At 44.4% G+C, this 17,208-nt stretch overlaps 1 protein-coding gene across 3 annotated transcripts in view; it reads left to right on the top strand.

Annotated features, from left to right (window-relative positions):
- The first annotated feature begins 2,382 nt into the window (after positions 1-2,382).
- The window catches only part of ZFYVE1 (zinc finger FYVE-type containing 1), a 28,317-nt gene continuing 13,491 nt past the window's right edge, over positions 2,383-17,208 (top strand). The window contains exons 1-3 of one of the 3 annotated variants that reach the window (XM_075151986.1): positions 2,383-2,852; positions 3,586-3,711; positions 3,848-4,384. In XM_075151986.1, coding sequence (XP_075008087.1) covers positions 3,887-4,384 — 498 coding nt within the window. In that variant the 5' untranslated portion in view covers positions 2,383-2,852; positions 3,586-3,711; positions 3,848-3,886. Of the gene's footprint in view, positions 2,853-3,565; positions 3,712-3,847; positions 4,385-4,536; positions 4,640-17,208 lie in introns of those variants that run through there. The other 2 variants (XM_075151987.1, XM_075151988.1) reach the window with 2 other exon arrangements.

The raw sequence follows: 17,208 nt of genomic DNA, 5'->3' as shown, positions 1-17,208 counted from the left end.
AATATTTTAAATAAAAGTAGCCTTCAACTGTACTTTTTTTAACACCATAAAACAAATAATTACATTTTGCCTTTTCTTCCTCATACCCTTTAATCTCTCCCTCTATCACATTACCAGCCACTTAGAGGAAGATGCCAAACTCTCATTGATTTGATTCCTTGGCTCCCCATGAATAGCACTGTGAGATTTAAAACTTTCTACCTTGTATTTATTAAATATATACGCTATCCAGGATTTTTTCACTCTGAAGACACTTGGTTCAGCTAAAGTTTATTCCTATAGATGTCAGTCTATTTAGTTAATTTTTTTGGTTAATCTTTTCTGCAAGATACTGAGTGAAAATACATTATCGTAATAGTATGAAAGAGAACAGGGAAGACAGTTACTCTGCCAATCTTCAGTCATTCATCGTCAATAAACTGCAGAGAAGAGAAATAGATAAACCATGTTGTGGGAAAATAACGGAAGATTGGTGAGGAGGATTGTAAACACGCTCAAGTGACTTGCAGCTGAGGTGTCGAAAAACATATATATCACACTAATCGTTGTTTAGTCTTGTGTGTTTGACAAGTAGCACATCTGTGTTTAGATAACATAGGCCTGTGATAGACTTAGAGGCACCCTATTGAACATGCTTGACATTCCTGCCCTGCTGTGGGAACGATGAAAGCACAGCGGCGAACTACGCCTGCGTGAACCCCCGATATACAGGCAAAACCAGCAGGTTCGGTGATCCGCTAGCAAGGACCGAGCTCCGCGGTGCCTGCGTCCCAGCTTGTGTGCCGCTGCCCGGGTGCTGCTTTGGGGATCCTCCAGTTCACGAGGTAACAAAAATAAATTTACTCTTTGCATTTCATCTGTGGTTTTGTGGTTGTTCCTGTGTCCTGCCTGTGTCGGCTCACATATATGTATATGCCTAGTTACACAAATATATGTAGCAGAATCTAGTAGAACAAAAGTACTTCAGCGATACAGTTGAATTCTGACAGGGCCTCGGTCACTCCTAGGGTTAGGAACTTCACTGATGGCTCATTTTCGTGGTAATTGGACCTGCTGACTCAGTTTTGTGAAATGATGATACATCACTTTACAAAAGGTAAACTTGCAATCAGTGCTGTCTACATGAATATCCAGTCACGTAATTTGGCTCCCTCTTGAAATTATTTGTATAGAACCAGACCAGGGGACCAAACAACAGGGTACTTCATAGCTGCTCTCCTATGGTTATCAACATGTAAAGACCACTGAAGTGAAACAGTGCATCTCCTTCCTCCAAGAGGTAACCATTAGCATTTGATCCAAGCATCCAGCCAAAAACTCTGGTTACTTCAGATGAGAAGCTACGGTACAACAAAAATATTTTTGCATATTATCTAAATCATGTATTTTCATATACATGTACAGCCAACAAAAAATAACTTGTCCTTTTCTTGTAGCACCCTGCCCTTTCCAGCCAGTACCATAAGCCAAAAGCTCACTGGAGCCATGGCTGGCTGAGGTTGTTTCCTCAACGTGGACCATGTCTGTCTGCATCCACTGCCCTTTTCCACAGCTCCAGTTTCTGACCACAAATCTGCCCTTTTTTGGCAGTCGTGTGCCTGTTTCAGATCTGTAGTCTGGTGGCGGTTCTACATTGGCTGTACTACCGTCACGAAAAAGAAAAAAGGGCGATAATTATAGTGACTGGGGGCGCTCCTTGTCGAGACTGCGTTTAAACGCGCGCGTGGCACAAGCCCTCTCTCCGGCAAACCATGACCCACTTATTTGCCAGCCCTGGAGGCCTGGGAGCGGCCGCTTGGTCGCTCTCCAGGAGATGGAATGAAAGAGCTTTGCTACGAATTTCACCCCTCAAACACCTGCTGGGGGCTATTTCCCCTCCTCCGGCGCAGGGTGGCCCACAGGCCCGCCCGCCCGGCCCTCCGCCCGCCCTCAGGGGAGCCCGCCAGCCGCGGGGCAGGGGACAAAAATAAAGCAAACGGAGAAGAAAACCCTCGGGGCGGCGAAAGGGCCAGGACCACCGCGCCTCGCCGCGGACGCCCTCAGGGGCAGGCGGCGGGAGCGCCGCCTCACGGCGCGGCCCCCAGGCCAGCGGCCCCCCGCCACGCCCTCGTAACGCCCCTGGAGGCGCAGCGCCCTCACCCCGCCGCGGCCACCCGCCGCCACCTCTGCCCCGCTAACCTCCCCGCTCCGCCCCGCGAACAACATGTCGGGCCTCGCCGCCCCTTCCCGCCCCGCCCGGCGGGCCAGGAACTACACCTCCCAGCAGGCGCCACGGCGGGCCCCGCGGCGACGTGCAGCCCGCCGGCGGCTCTCCGTGAGGCAGCGCCGGGCCCCCGGACTACAGCTCCCGGCGTGCCAGCGCCGCCCCGCCTCCCGCCTTCCCGTCGCCGCGGTGAGAAAATAACCCTGAAGTTCCCCGCGATCAGCTGATCCCGGCTGGCAAGGAGGGGAGCGGGCGGCGGGGGCGCGGGTCCTGCCCTGCCCTGCCCTGCCCTGCCCTGCCCTGCCCTGCCCTGCCCTCCTGGGCGCCTCGCCTGCATGGTCGGGTCGCCGCCCCGGCCCCTGGGGGAGGAGAACCGGGACACCCCCTCGGGCGCGGAGGGGGCGGGGAGGAGGAGGAAGCCGCGGCCGGGACCCGACTCCTTAGTCACCGGGTGCCGGCGGGAGGAAGGGGAAGAAAGGTGGCCGCCGGCTTGTAAACAATAGCCCGGCTCGCGGCGCCCGGTGCCGCGCTGCCTTTGTTCCCCGCCCCGGCTCCCCGCCCGCTGCCGCCGCTCGGAAGCCGGGGTCTTCCCCCTTCCTGCCCGGCCGCTGCCTGGGATAAGACGGCGCCGCGCTGGGCGCAGCCCCAGGTAGGTGCGGGGCGCGGGAGCGAGGCGCCGGCTGGCACCGGCGTTGCGTAACTGGGGCCGGCTGGCGGGGGGCCGCCCGCCCCCGAGCCACAAGTGCCGGCCGCCGCGGGGCAGTGCTCCCGGCCGGCTGCCCGGCGCCCGCCGCGGCCGGTCGCTCCCTCCCTCCCTCCCAGCCGGGGAGAGGGGGGCGCCGAGGGCCAGCCCGGGCGGGAGCGGCTGTGTGCGGGCTGGGAGGGAGGGGAGGCAGGGCCGGGGCCCCGCACAGCCGGGAGGCAGCGGGTCGAGACAAAGGCGGCTCGGTGCGCAGGCTGCCCTTAGCGGGCGCTGGTTTCGGGGCCCTGCTCTGGCAACTTGGGTCGGAGGGGGCGAAAATCCGTCGCCTGTCAGCCTGGCCGCGGTAGCGATCGTTATCCAGCGTTACTAGAAGGAGCGCACAAAGCGAGCGGATTTCTGTTTATCTGGCGAAGCACATCAGGAAATTCCCAGCAAATAAATTACTGTGAACTCTGAAGGAGGAGCTTAGCTGGGGAGTGAAAGCAGAGAATTTTCTAGTATTGACACAGTCCTCTGTGTGTGCGTGTACATGTATATGCACTTGTGCATTTCTGATGCCTTTTTTGTCTCTGTGTCACCACTGTCTCCCTCCGTTCTCTGCTTCAGGGAAATACTTGCCCTATCTGCTGAAGTACACCAGACTGGGTTTTTTTCTCATCACTGAAAATATGTTTTACAGCTAAACAGAGGAAGAATGTATACCAGCATTTGGGTATAACAATACATGAAACCAGCCACATTGCTTAAGTTTATTTTGGAGAAAGAAACCTTCACCTGCGCTTAACAGACTCTTCCTGGGAGGCAGGTCAGTGTATGAATCTTAGAAAAACATCTATTAATTATTTAAAATTAAGTGTGGACAGAATTCCCATTGTGTTTCTTTCTCCTGAGAAAATACTAAATTTGCAACTGACTCTTACACATATCATTGTTCAAAACAGAAACAGGAGGGAAAAACATTGCTTTAAAGAAATCTGAAGATGAGTGCCCACACACAAACTGCAGAGAAAGGACAGAACACGACACTCCTGTGCCAGGAAAGCTATGTTTGCAGTGGGACAGATGAAGCAATCTTTGAGTGTGATGAGTGCAGGAGCCTACAGTGCCAGCGTTGTGAAGAAGAGCTGCATCAGCCGGAAAGGTTACGGAACCACGAACGGACCCGTATAAGACCCGGCCATGTCCCGTACTGTGACTCCTGCAAAGGTGCCAATGGGAACATAATGCATGCCAGTATGACGGGCTCGAGGCAGATAGCAGCAGTGAGGTGCCAGGTGTGCAAAATCAACCTCTGCGTGGAGTGTCAGAAGAGAACGCATGCTGGGGGGAACAGAAGGAAGCATCCTGTCACTGTGTACCATGCTGGCAAAGCCCAAGAGCAGGAGGAGGAGGAGAGGATGGATGAGGAGACCAAGAGAAGGAAGATGACAGAGAAAGTTGTGAGTTTCCTCTTGGTGGATGAAACTGAGGAGATTCAGGTAAGAACTGCTGTGGTTTGTTTGAACATTCTTTGGTTTCTATCTCGGTCCACAGGCTGCTGTGATGCATGATTAATATTTGAAGTGTAACTGGCAGCAATGGTAACAAAATGAGGCTAACGAGTTAAGTGGCACTAAGTGAGTATCTTGTGCCAAAAAGACACAGTGCCTTGGAGTGGCCTTCCTCACGTGTTCCTCAAAAGGTCAAGTTCATTAAAACCTTATGTGTGGCAAGAGCCTCCCCTAAGAGCCTTGGTAAGCGAAGCTGGTGAAAGAATTGACTCTGTACTGAGACACACACAACTAAGATAAGAGCTGTCTGTGCAGGATGCTGATCATTCCTGAACAAAATTGAACTGAGAGGATTGCAGTAGATATCTTGCAAATAGGAGTGCTGGCAGCCAATCTCCTACCGTATGACTAGGAGCAGGCACTGTACCAAGCAGTGCTAATGCAAGACCCCTGCTACCCTCCTTTAGCATCAGTAAATCCATCTGATTTTTATGAATAGGATAAAGTAGAAAAAAGGGTCTAAAGTGTGCTATCCAAGTCCTACAGACACGAAGCTATAATGCTTGTCACAAATATTATTCCATGTTACCTTTTGCTGAAAGAGGACCAAACTGGCCATCAATTTGGAGTATTACCTGCTGGTAATAATGATATAAATACTAGTTGACTAGAAGCAGCCTCTCAGGAGGCATTATTTTAGAGAGTCTAGCATTCAGTATATGTAGTTAATTAACTCTTCTGTGGGCCCTTACCTTTGGTGAGCGTAAGCACTTTACAATGTAAAAATACTTTACAAATGTAAAAAAAGCAATGTATGAAAGTCACAGGGCAAGTTAGTTACACAACTAAAAATTCAGCTTCACCTTCTGGCTTCCTTCATGTTAAAACTCTTCAGGAGGCACTGAAAGAAAATGTGTAGTCACCTGAAGACTGAATATCTGGTTGCTCTAATTTAACATATTCATGCTATCAGCAGTAAAAAGAATTGTGATGATATTCTGATTGTTGGTAGATTAGTTATTTGTATCCATCATAGTAACAGTCAATGTGTCTGCCATGCATTGTAAGGAAATGTGACCCAAGTACCTTGCATCTATTCTATACTATAGAATAGTGTGTATATATGTATATATGTACACTGTAATTATAGTATAGTATAGAATAGATGCAAGGTACTTGGGTCACATTTTTGTTAGTTCAGGTGTACTGATTGACAAATTCTCGTGGCTTTTGGAGGGGAAAGGGAGGAAAGGATGACAGTCTTTATGATGCACTGACATAGAAAACACACTATGACTGTAAACTGAGTGAGTTTCAGGTGTAGTGGCAGTCCTAAGTTTGTATGCCTCTCCTAAGTGCACACGCATTTCCTTGTAATGCATGGCAGATGCAACTATTTAAGATGCAAACTTTTCAATAATCTTCATCTAGCCACTAGAGCAAGCTCTGAAATGCCTTAGAACAGGGCTGTCCTGGAAAGCTGCTCACAAGCTGTGGCGGTGTGTGATTGTACTGGTTTAAGTTATCTTTATACTCCTGAATCTGTAACCCCTATTGAGGCAGACTTTTGGCTGCCTCTTGCAAGTAAGTGCATTGCTATCTAAATGTCATGGGCAATAAAGGCAACTTCCTTATTGGGACAGCAATGGTCCTTTATCAGATCATAGCAATTTGATCAGAACAGGGTTGAAAAAGCTCTCCAAAAATGATCTTGCTTCACTATCAAGATGTTGAATCAGAGCTCTTCTATCTGGAGTGATCTTCTCTTCCTCATAGCTGAATACGTACATGACATCTCATAGCCAGTCTCGAAGCAGTTTGAGAGTTTTCAATTAAAATATTTTCTGGCAGCTGGAACTTAGAGTGCTTGCTGTTACAGTGAGGTTTCTGCTAGTGAGCCTGAGGACCTTTATTTAGAGAGGGCTGTCAGATGACTAGCTAGCTCTGAAGACATCTTCTGTAGCATCTTTTGCTCTTGATAATACTGAACAGCCAACTGAGCTATAGGAAAGTGATCCTCAGTCTTTTCTTTTGTGCTTGTCATTAGCAAGATTATTGCTGATTACCTGGGGAGAAATCCTGAGGATGTTCTTTATTTAAACTAACTTTTTTTCCAAAAATGCCAAAACAGTAATAACTTGAAATGTGGAGATTCAGGGTTTGAGGGTGTGTGGCTTTTTAAGCTTTACCAGTCTGTTTTCTGACCTTTGGAACTTGAAGATTGTTGCATTAGTTAGGAAATAAGAGAGGAAACTGCTGATTTGCTGTCAGTGGTAGATTCTGCCATAGCAATGTTAAATGCTAGTCCTACAAAATTAGGGAGAACTAGTTATGCTGCTGAGCAAAGACAATGGATTGAGATACTTGCTGATGTATACATGTTTACAAACCTCTAACTTAAAAGTAGTTCAATGAGATGGGAACACAAGGCAAAGAGATTTCTTTTTTAGTTTCCTTTGGAACTTGGAGTTATTAAGCTCAGGTGGTTATGTTTCATCTCATTGTTCCTGTTGGCTTCTTGGAGGTGGTAGCTCTGAAACTGAAGGACATTTATAGTGTGTAAGCAATGACTGAGCTAGTTACAGATCCAGAAGCAATGTAGATTAATCCATAAGGAGCTGTGCCTGAGCAAATTAGTTTGGCTGAGAGGTGGAGATTCTCAGCTTGGGCTCAGCACTGCACTGATACAGCTATGATAATTCTGCGATCTGCATAATTGTCTTTGTGCCATGTTGCACAGATGTGCTGGCCTGCTCAGATCTAGTTTGGAGCTTTTTGCACTTTGCAGACATAACCATAAGCTCAGAAAGCTGAGGACTTCTTGTGCTTGTTTTGAATCCACTTAGTCAGGAAAGGTCCCATTTTAAACCACTGCTTGTGAAGCAGTTGTTTGTAGAGAACTGATGGTAGCTTAAGTTCATATCTGTGAAATACAGGCTTCTCTGTGATGTTCATCATAACAGCACTATATCTGAGCACCTCAAAAAGAGATTGGTTATCTCATGTTAAGAAAATGCCATTAAAGGTTAAATCCAAGTTTGCACTGCAAGTCTGTGGAAGAACCAGAGAGAAAGGTTGTTCCTTATAGAGTCCAACCCCAGCCGTCTCACACACCACACAGCATTTTGTGACTCTTGTGAGTTAGTCCCCAATCATCTTGACCTACACCACAAATTTTCCTTTCCTTCTTCCAGGACTTATCACCCCTCATAAGACCATATTGACTACTTCTATCAGAAAACAAATCTTGTCCATGTTTTACAAATTGGCATCACCTGCGGTGTAGACCCTGTTCCAAGGTCCTTTTTCGCAGGCTTTATTACGCAGTTTCTCTTTACACAGTATTAAACTTTTGGCCTTATCTATCCCATATCTAAAGCTGAGACTTCAGTCAAATTGTTCTTGATAACTGCAGCATCTGTTTGTTAATAGGCTCTGACGTAGTCTATCTTCCTTGCTCATCTCCACTCAGAATGATATTGTGGGGATTACTTCCTCAGTCAATTGCTTCGGTCTTGTCACTGCTCTTGTTACATCTTCCACATCTCCTCTTTGCCATGTTAGACTCAAACTGCCTGCCTTCTTTTTTTATGTGTGTAAATCCCTCAACTGAATCTCCTGATCTGTTCTGTCAAGATGTTAGCTTTCCTTTCTTATCTCTAACTTGCTGAATTTTCAAACAAGCATCATTGTGCTGTTACTAGTGCTGCCTCTGGCACACAGGAGGCACTTCCCTTAAGAACTTACAGAATCAATTAATTGATCTTGTTTAAAACCCGCCTGTACTCATGGGTCTATTAAGAAAAACACAGCAAAATACAACAATAAAAACAGGACTCAGGTTAGGATAGTTGTTTTGAGTCCTGATACCGCCTCACTGTCTCTTGAACTTTTCCACTGGTCTGTATCTATCTTTGTGTCTTGTACTTACGTTTATGCAGTTTCTGCAACAGTATCCATTTTTGCTTTGTCTTTACACAACACCTTTGCAACAGAGCTCTTTAGCATAAAGCAGAGAGTTATGTATCAGTTGTACAGTGAACTCTATTTACTACTACTTCTGAGGTAGGGAAGAAAAAATGCTTAACAACACGTAACAACAATTTGATATTTTTATCTTGGGGAACAGATGTTGAGAGTTCTTACCACGGGATCAGAACTTGGTTGTAGTGTCACTAGTGGCTTCTATGATAACACTTTGTCCAAAGCCCGAATTAAGGTCTCAGCACATATACTTTATAGAAGTAGAGAAAGTCTTTCATTGACCCCAGAAGATAGGAGACATGCTTGATTGTTATTAGTCTGCCTTAAAGAGTTCAGTGATCTTTGACCAGAAACTAGCTCTGTCACAAAAAATTACCCAATCTCTGGGTTGCAAAGAAAAATAAAAGGTACTGACTTTGTAGCCTGCCTTACCAAGGAGACCGGAAGAAAAGAAAATTTTTCCTCTAGCTAGTCACAAAAATAATATCCCCAGCAGTACAATTTTATGTGGGAGAAAGGAGCATACATTTATTACTGGGCCTCCCCTGAGGTACCCACTATGAGCTCCCTTTCCTCACTTAGCAGAGTCATCTTGCTTTGCCAATAGACACCTCAATTTCCTAAATCCAGCCCCATTCCTTGAGTTCTTTTTATTCCTGTTAGCAGGGTTAGACACCTAAAGGATTAAGCTCTTTCCCTCAGCAAATACTGAGCAGGATCTATATAATGCTTTGCAGACAGTTTAGATGACACAGAATGACCCGTAGCCCTTATTTAAATGCAGACCTTTTTATACAATCATTAAATAACCAGCCTCTAACAGCGTAACAGTCCATGTGTCCTCCTCTGTCCCCTCTTGTTAAAAAGTTACAGATACAGAGTAGTAACTCGTTAGGGGTGCTAGCTGCTTTGCTTTTCTCACTCCCACTGTAAAGCTGATGAAAGTACTGTGATTTTTCCTTATTACCTACTGATTTGAGCCTGGCCAACGTCTAGGGATGAGAGAATGGAGAGTCACTAGGAATGCTTTTTCCAGTCAAGTATTCTTTGCCAGTCAATGCAAGCTAATGATGTCTTCTCACCTAAGAGAAGATCACACTCTCTTAAGTCTTATTGCTTGCCACTGTAGTGGAAAAGGCATTTGTATAGCAAACAGTACTAGTTCCTATGACACTTTTGCTTGATTTGCTGTTGGGGGAATGTTTTTCTTTTGTGCTGTAGGGTAGCATGGTCAGCTGTAGGTTTCTGGGAATTTTAGTCTGTATCCTGTAAAGTGAAGAGTCACAGCTGGTATATTTGCCATGGATGTAAAGGAGGAAGAGGAAGTGTAGAAGGATCCAAGTTTTTTAGGTCAGTGTGATCTGTCGGATCGGGATATGTAATTTCTGTTCCTCATCACTGTTGCTGTACTACTGATGAGTTTTCCTCCTCTGCGCTTCAGAGAGGTTTTCTTGACGAAGTATTTTTTGGAGTTTGCTGTCCTACTCTCCAGGAATTTTTCTCTTATTACTTTGCTATCTTTCAGTATTCCTCCCATCCCAGTCTGTTATCAATTTTGCAGTTCCCTCTCCTAAAGTGCACCGTTTTTCTGTCCTTGGAATAAAGTAGTAGAAAAACTACTTAGCAATTGCTGGTTAGGAGTGTTCTTTCTTACACTACCAGTATTTTGAAGAGTATTTTAGAAGATGGGAGAGGAGCCATCCATTCAACAAATGCACAGCTCCTTTAACAGTCTCAGGCTGACTCCTCGCTAATTTGAACATAGCCACTTAAAAATACTGCTTTTCCCTTGCACCTTCTTCATGATGCAGTTCTCCTGCACCATAATTAAAGTCAAGTCTCTTGCTTGCTTCCTGTCTCTCTTGTCCACATGCTGAAATGAGTGCAGGTGTGGAAGCAAAGGAGAGCATGTCACGGGAGAGAAGCTGGTAGCAAACCACTCTGGAATTACCCACTGTTCGATTTGAGGAGTTCCTGAACTTAGTTCGGTTCCTGAACTAAATAGGGTTGGTGGGGGGAAGGGGGCGTTCTAGTGCTTCCTCTGCTGTACCCCTCTTTCCACTTATCCAGTGGATCCTTTTGGGCTCCTGGGTGCTCCAGCAGGAGCAGGGTGTGAGTGCTTTGGGGTACATTCAAGAAAGAAAAGGGAACTGGCATCTTGCTGTCCTCCAGCCCTTCCGTGCTTCCCATCTCCTCCACTTTCTCACTTCTGCAGGGGTCACTGGGAGGCAGATGTTGCTGCAGTACACCTTTCACTTTTTCACTTGGGTTGTTAATTCCTTGCTTTAGGGTCGCATAAAGGCAGAAGTTTCACAGTCCTTTGACCTGCCTGTCAAGACACCCTGAAATTGGGAAAATAACCAGAGTAACTATTTTCTAGGAAGAGTGGAACTGTAGTACGTTTGTAAATGCCCCTGTTGGGTAATCTAGTTACCCTTAGTATTGAGGAATACTAATAGCAAGTCAGTGAACGAGTTCATGCTCTAACTGTCTTCTGGGCAAGTCTCTTCACTCAGATGTGGTCTCTGCTGCTGTGACATTGGGGTGATAATTGGTAGCTGTGTGGCCAAATTAACATCCATGGAGAACTTGAAAGGTACTTAAGATACAGAATAATGATTTCTGCTTTCATGTTTACTGTTCTCTTTAAGAGTTAGATGACACTCTTAAATTAGTGTTATTTCTGCAGCAGTTGCATTTACCTTGAAGTCTTTATTAGTTTTGAGTTCTTGCAAAAGTAGTTTTTCGGCTAGCAAACAGATTGGTGGGCTGTCTAGTCTTACTTCTGCTTTCAGCAGTTTCATATAACTGCAGCTGTCATCTACAAGAGTAACTTACCTGGTAATAGCAGTATTTCAGTCAATATTGCCTCTTAGGTTAGGGAGGAGTCCAATCAAATTGAATTACCTCCCATGCCCTTCTGTTTTTTCCACCACTATCTTAAAACCTTTGAAATAGAGTCTCTCTCTTTGGGTAGGGTTGTTAAGCGCGATTTAACTCTTATCTCTTTGTCTCTTTCAGGAGAGAGTCCTGTAACAGATAGACATGGGCTTCAGACATGGGCAGCCTCCACCCTTCATTGCAGGGACCTGTAGTTCCTGTTGAGACTCATTCTGTTAGGCTGTGTACAAACCCATGAAAATACTGTCCCTGAATTCCTTTGTGAGAGCTGTGGGAAGGAACAGGATAACTTTGGTCTGAAAAAGATACTCGGTTCAGGAACACTATTTTCATGGGTGCTTACAGAGCCTAATAGAATAAATCTCAACCGAACCCGTAGGTGATACTGCAGTGAAGGCAAATAAGCAGGTACAAAAAACTTCAGCTTAGAAAACACCCCTAGTACAAATGCTTTCCTTTGGTTGAGCCAGATCTGCACCCAGCATGGGGAATAAGACCAAAACTAGCTGAAGCTGAGGAGTGTTGGAATCTAACCTTAAATCCTCAGGGTGTGTCTGTCCCTTCCTCTATTTTGCCCTCCCTGCATCCGGTGACAGGTCACTCTATTTGGGTTTGGGGCTCTGTAGGACTCTGATCCTGAAAATGCTGTTGTCCACTGTCAGCTTGGCTGAAGTCTAGGAGATTACTGAGGACAATAATGATAAATATATTTAAGTGTTTGCTGGGTCAATGATTAATAGTTTACTCCTGAATACCAGATTGTAACTACTGGTATGACATATGCAATTTTATAAACTAATCCATTGACACAGCCCTTCTGGGAAAACCCTTCCAAGCTACCATAAAATGTTTACATAGTAACAAGTAACTCTCTGAGCAGTCAGGTTAATGAAGTCTAATTTCTGAGATGTCTGCCTCCCATTACCCCGTGCTTATCCACATCTTCTGTCTTTTACATAAGAAGCAGTATGTGTGCTGTCATGCACCAGCCAGCATGCTTACTGGCTAGGAAGTATGGGCATGACTGCTCAGCATAGTACTGTGTCTTGGTGGCTGTGTGGAGTGGACAAGAGACAAGCTTTTTCCTCAGAAAGGTTAGTAGAGTCTTTCTTTTCTACTCTGCTGTTTATTTTCATCAAACTTGTTTTAGAGGCACTTGTTTCTCTATAAGATATATCTGTGTAATTGGATTATGGATTTTAAGTTATATGTGGAAGACTCGAGTAATGGCGTAAATGCCATTTTCCATGGGAAGTCATGCAGAGGAAAAGGTATAGGAGACAAACTAAGGTAGGAAACTAGAGCTGCTTGGACTTATAAGTCAGCCTTGATTCTTCTTGGGCACCTGCTTATGATCAAAATCTTCTCTCTTCTTTGGAGGCCTCTAAAAGCTGGGAGGGAGTAATGACCTCCTGAGGTCCCTTCCAGCCTGAATTAGTCTATGATCTTAGCAGAAACAGGGTTTGAATGATGATCGTCTAGAGCCCCTCTCATGGCTCTACTGATGTCATGGGTTTCATAGCAGAGAGTTTCTCTTTCTCACAGGGAGCTACCCAATCCTTTTTCTCACTTGATAGCAAGAAACATTTGGGAATATCAACAAAAGTTTCTCCTAGGGCAAAAGCAGGGAGTTTCCAGCTGCTTTTTTAATAGCCTGTTGCACTTGTGTTGTTGGGGTAAACCAGCTGCCCTTCTTTGCATTCATGCACTGCCTTTCCAGCAGTGATTGTGAGGAGCCCTGCAGAGATGCGAATTTTGGTCGCAGCACTGTACTTTGCTTCTCAGATTTGTCTTACAGGCTTTATAGGTTTCTCCCTTGTTTATTTTCAATGTACATTGAAATTCTGATGTAATGACCTAACGGTAGACCTGGGGCTTTAGGCATGCACCCTTAAAACTTTTGTGTGAATCTACCTATGGATGGGAACTAATTTTTTTAGAGTTAAAACACAACTGCCAAAATTTAGAAGCTGTGTGATAAAGAACTGCTCTGTGTTGAGATGGGCTGATCTGACAGATCTGTTCTATTTCCAGGTTTAGTGCTTGATATGATACTCTGTCCTTAAGATCAATTCCCTAAAATAGTCTAAAGTTTTGTGTGTTAGAAGTTCAGGGCTGCTTAAAATGTTGCAGATCTTGTTTTAGCTTGCTTTGCCATTTCTCCCTCGGATTTCAGGTGCTAGTTTGAATTCTTCTAAGCATTATCTGTTTTTAAATGTTTTCTGCACTGCGAGCAGAATTGCTTATATTGCCAGTGTTAAGTAATGCTTTAAGAGAAATAGTATTTTTTTTTCCACTTGATTGTTTTGACTGCTTGTACTTGAAGACTGATTTGTTCCAGATGTTTGCAATTTTATGCTGGTAGATATTTGGATGTGCTGTTACAAATCTTGTAGCTTGTTTTTCCATTCATTGAAAAGTGTGTTAAATTTATATCCTCTTTATTGATTTAGTGATTGTGTATCAGAAGATACTGTTGTGTGCTGGTTGTCAGACAAGTCTAATGACTCATAAATTTAATTATTTATATGATGGTATCTTTCTTGATTGCAGAAAATGTATTTTAGGTATTAAAAATACTCTGTTAAAATCAGGCAAAGACTAAGATTTCAAAACACAACAACAAAAGTACCAATGTAAGTCAAAATGACAGTGTAAGACTAGCAAATGAAGGCGCTCTGAATACTATGCCAAGCACTCTTGATTTTTGTTTTGCGCTATTGTGTCGTCGTGGCACAGCTCTGGCATTGTGCACTGCTTCCATGAATATTAGCAAGCCTTAAAGGGTTCATAAAGAGTTTTAAAAGGAGAAAACTGGTAAAAATGTCTGATTCACTTAATGTGTTTGTTTTGCCTGGAGGCAGAGTTAAAGTTGTACAAGTACAGGTCATTGGAAACTCCATTCTATTTTATAGATTTTGTTCCTAAGCTTTTAACATGTTATTGTTTTAATAACATGCTTTCCAAGAAGTTAATAGGCAGGAGTGTCATTTTAGCAGTTTTTGTTTCTCGTCTCTTCCTAAACAGTTCTACTTTTATTATGGCTTGGATCTAGGATACTTGTTATATTAGGTATAATAGATTTCCAAGTATGGGTGACAAGGAGACTTCCGATCTAAATGTGTTCCACGGCAGCGTGGTATGAGTTTTTGTGACCTCCTTAGAGAGGACTTTAGCTGTAAAGATCTCTGGTTTTCCTGCTGAAGACTTTCACCTTCAGTTCATCTCAGCTTGGATGGAGTGACTGTATGGGGGGCTGGATGACAGTTGCTAACAGAAATGTAGTTGTAAAAGAAGGCTAACCATGATTCTAACCTATGATGGAGTAAAAGCTATTCTTTCTAGAAGAGAATCTTCTTCTAATATCTATAACAAAAGTGTAAATGAGTCTCTGATACTAGAAATGGCAAAATAGAGAAGGGGCTGGAGAGATATGCCTCTTGTCTTAGGTTAGACATACAATTTTTTCCTTCTTAATTGACATTGCTGTGCAATTTAAGGAAGGTTTCATATTTACCCTCTGCTGTTCATGTCGGAGATGTGGAGCTCTTGGGCAACGTGGGAGTGGACACAGCTATGGAAACAGGAGTCCTTTGCACAAGCAGCAGAAGGTGGTACCATGCAAACTTCTTTAGAGATAAGAAGCAAAACGGAGAAGTGGGACGAGAGCCCAATGGGGATTAGTACTTCAACACACTCATTACACCCACTCTGTCTTTGAATGTCTTAAAGGAACTTGCTCAAGGAAAGTAAATTTGACTACTGGTATGGGGATTGTTGTGGATGGTTCTTTGAGAGTATCATCTCTGTGCTCAGCAGTGGTTAAAGACAAATGTACAAGAGCAAGGAACACCCATGACATACAAGCATATTCAACGAAAGGAAAGTGGTTTTTTTTTGTTGTTGTGTTGGATTGTTTTTTGGTTTTGTCCTCCCCACCCGCCCATGCATAGAATTTATTGTAACAAGATGTTGCAGGATCCAAAACTATGACTAGATTCACAAAGGGGTTAGACAACCTCCTAGGGGATAGATCTACTTCTCTCTACCAAACATGAGCGTCTAGATGCAACCACTGCTCGGGAAGTCCTTTAACATCTGACTACTGAAAGCTGGTGAAGCATGCTAGGAAACATTTACTCTTTGCACGTCCAAGTTCTTTCATTACCGAGTCCTGTGAGACACAACGTTGGACTAGCTGGACTTCGGTACATTCCTGTGCTCCTGGGTGACTTGCTTGTCCGAATCACTCCTGAGTTCTGTCCTGCCAGGAAGTCTGAAAGAGCCTAGAGCCTTAGAAGGGGGTAACAGCTCAGTACTTTGGGTGTCTGATTTGATATTCAGACTAACTTTTCTGCTGGAGTGATCTGAATTATTGATCTGGAACCAACTTTTCTTCTGTCTGGCTCAGCAATCCAGCTCTACTTCCCACAATAAGTTGCCCTGGCATCAGCAGTTGTTAAAGTACATTGAATGCGAAAGAAGACTGGTGGTGTGGACATTTGCATTAGCTCATCTTGGGACAATTTCAGCTGCAGTGGAGTTTGTGTGAGTTGACTCCTCTTTCTTACTGATGGGAATGCATTGCAGAGTTACTCTTGTCCCTATCGTCCTTTGTGTCTTCTGACATTACTGACTCAGCCCCTTCCACGTACTCTCCCAAACTGATAACCAGTGCTGCCTGGAAGACCTTAGTTATTAGTTGTCCTGCCAATACTTAAGCAGCTGTTTGAAGACTGATATTTCTTTGGGCTGTCCAGGGAGTCCATAACCAGAATGATCTGGTCTGGTCAGGCACTGACTCTGGCAAAAAGAGGGTCTGCCACTCTTATGGTAAGAAGTTTGGGAGGTGGGAGTTAAAACCAAAACAATCTGGAGAAGAAATTATCATATTCTTTTTTTCTTACGTACATATAACATTATGATATTATCAAATCTGTGAATGTTTTTAGGAGCTGTCCCATGAGCCAAGAACTTCCTTTAATCCACAGAGACATCTTCAGAGACACTAAGAGAAACTGCATCTGTCATCTAAACTACCTTCCTGATGACAAGCTAATAATCACAGCTACCAAAATAGCAGACCACCTCTTGTGCACGTGTAACTTGAGTGTATCTTGATGGTCTCCCACAGACACCAGAAAAGATTCTGTTGAGAGTGTTTTGATTTCTGTTTCCTGTTTTCTTCCATACTGTGAGGCAGCCTTGAATGCTTTGAGTCCGTGAGAAGCTACTGCAGCCCCACAATCCACAGTTTTCTTTCTGAACGCTGTTCTCAACCACAATCTGGCACACCGGTTATTTTTTATTTTTTGGCACACTGGCTGTTTTTTATTTTCTTTCGAAGTCGGGATGCTGCTGATAGATTTGACCAGAGCAAATGGGGCTGGCTGAGCCTTAAACTAATTTGTTGGTCTAAGAATAAACTTGTTCAAAGAAACCATTTATTACCTCATGGCCTCTGTGGATTGAGTATCGTGAGACCTTCAAACTGTACTTGTGGGGGGAAGATAGCCAAGGAGCTTCCAGAAGTTGAGAGGCAGACGAGAGGGGATAGAAGCCCTACTCCTTTCAGCTTTCAGGGGGATTCCTTGAGGAGGGAATTGTGACAGAGGGGGTGAATTTAATCCTTCTCAAAAAGTGCCTCTGTCATTTTCTTCTCTGTCACATAACACATGGATAAAACCTGTTGGAGGAAGAAAAAGCAAGTGATAAACAACCATAGCTAGAAGCATGAAACTTTGAAAGCCAAGGCCATATTCTGCAACGAAAACAAGACAGGCTCTCGTACAGAGCCCTAACCTGTTTCATTGCTTGTTTAATAGTTTCCTGTTGCTCTGGTACCTGAACAGAAAATGCCCTATTCTCTAACCTAAATAGCATGACGCATGTCATTTAATCTATGTGAAGCCAAAGAGAAGTTACCT

This window comes from Calonectris borealis, chromosome 5, assembly GCF_964195595.1.
Source record: "Calonectris borealis chromosome 5, bCalBor7.hap1.2, whole genome shotgun sequence".
In the NCBI taxonomy this organism is placed as follows: domain Eukaryota; kingdom Metazoa; phylum Chordata; class Aves; order Procellariiformes; family Procellariidae; genus Calonectris; species Calonectris borealis.
Note: the sequence above shows the minus strand (reverse complement) of the source record. Positions and strands in the feature narration are given on the sequence as shown.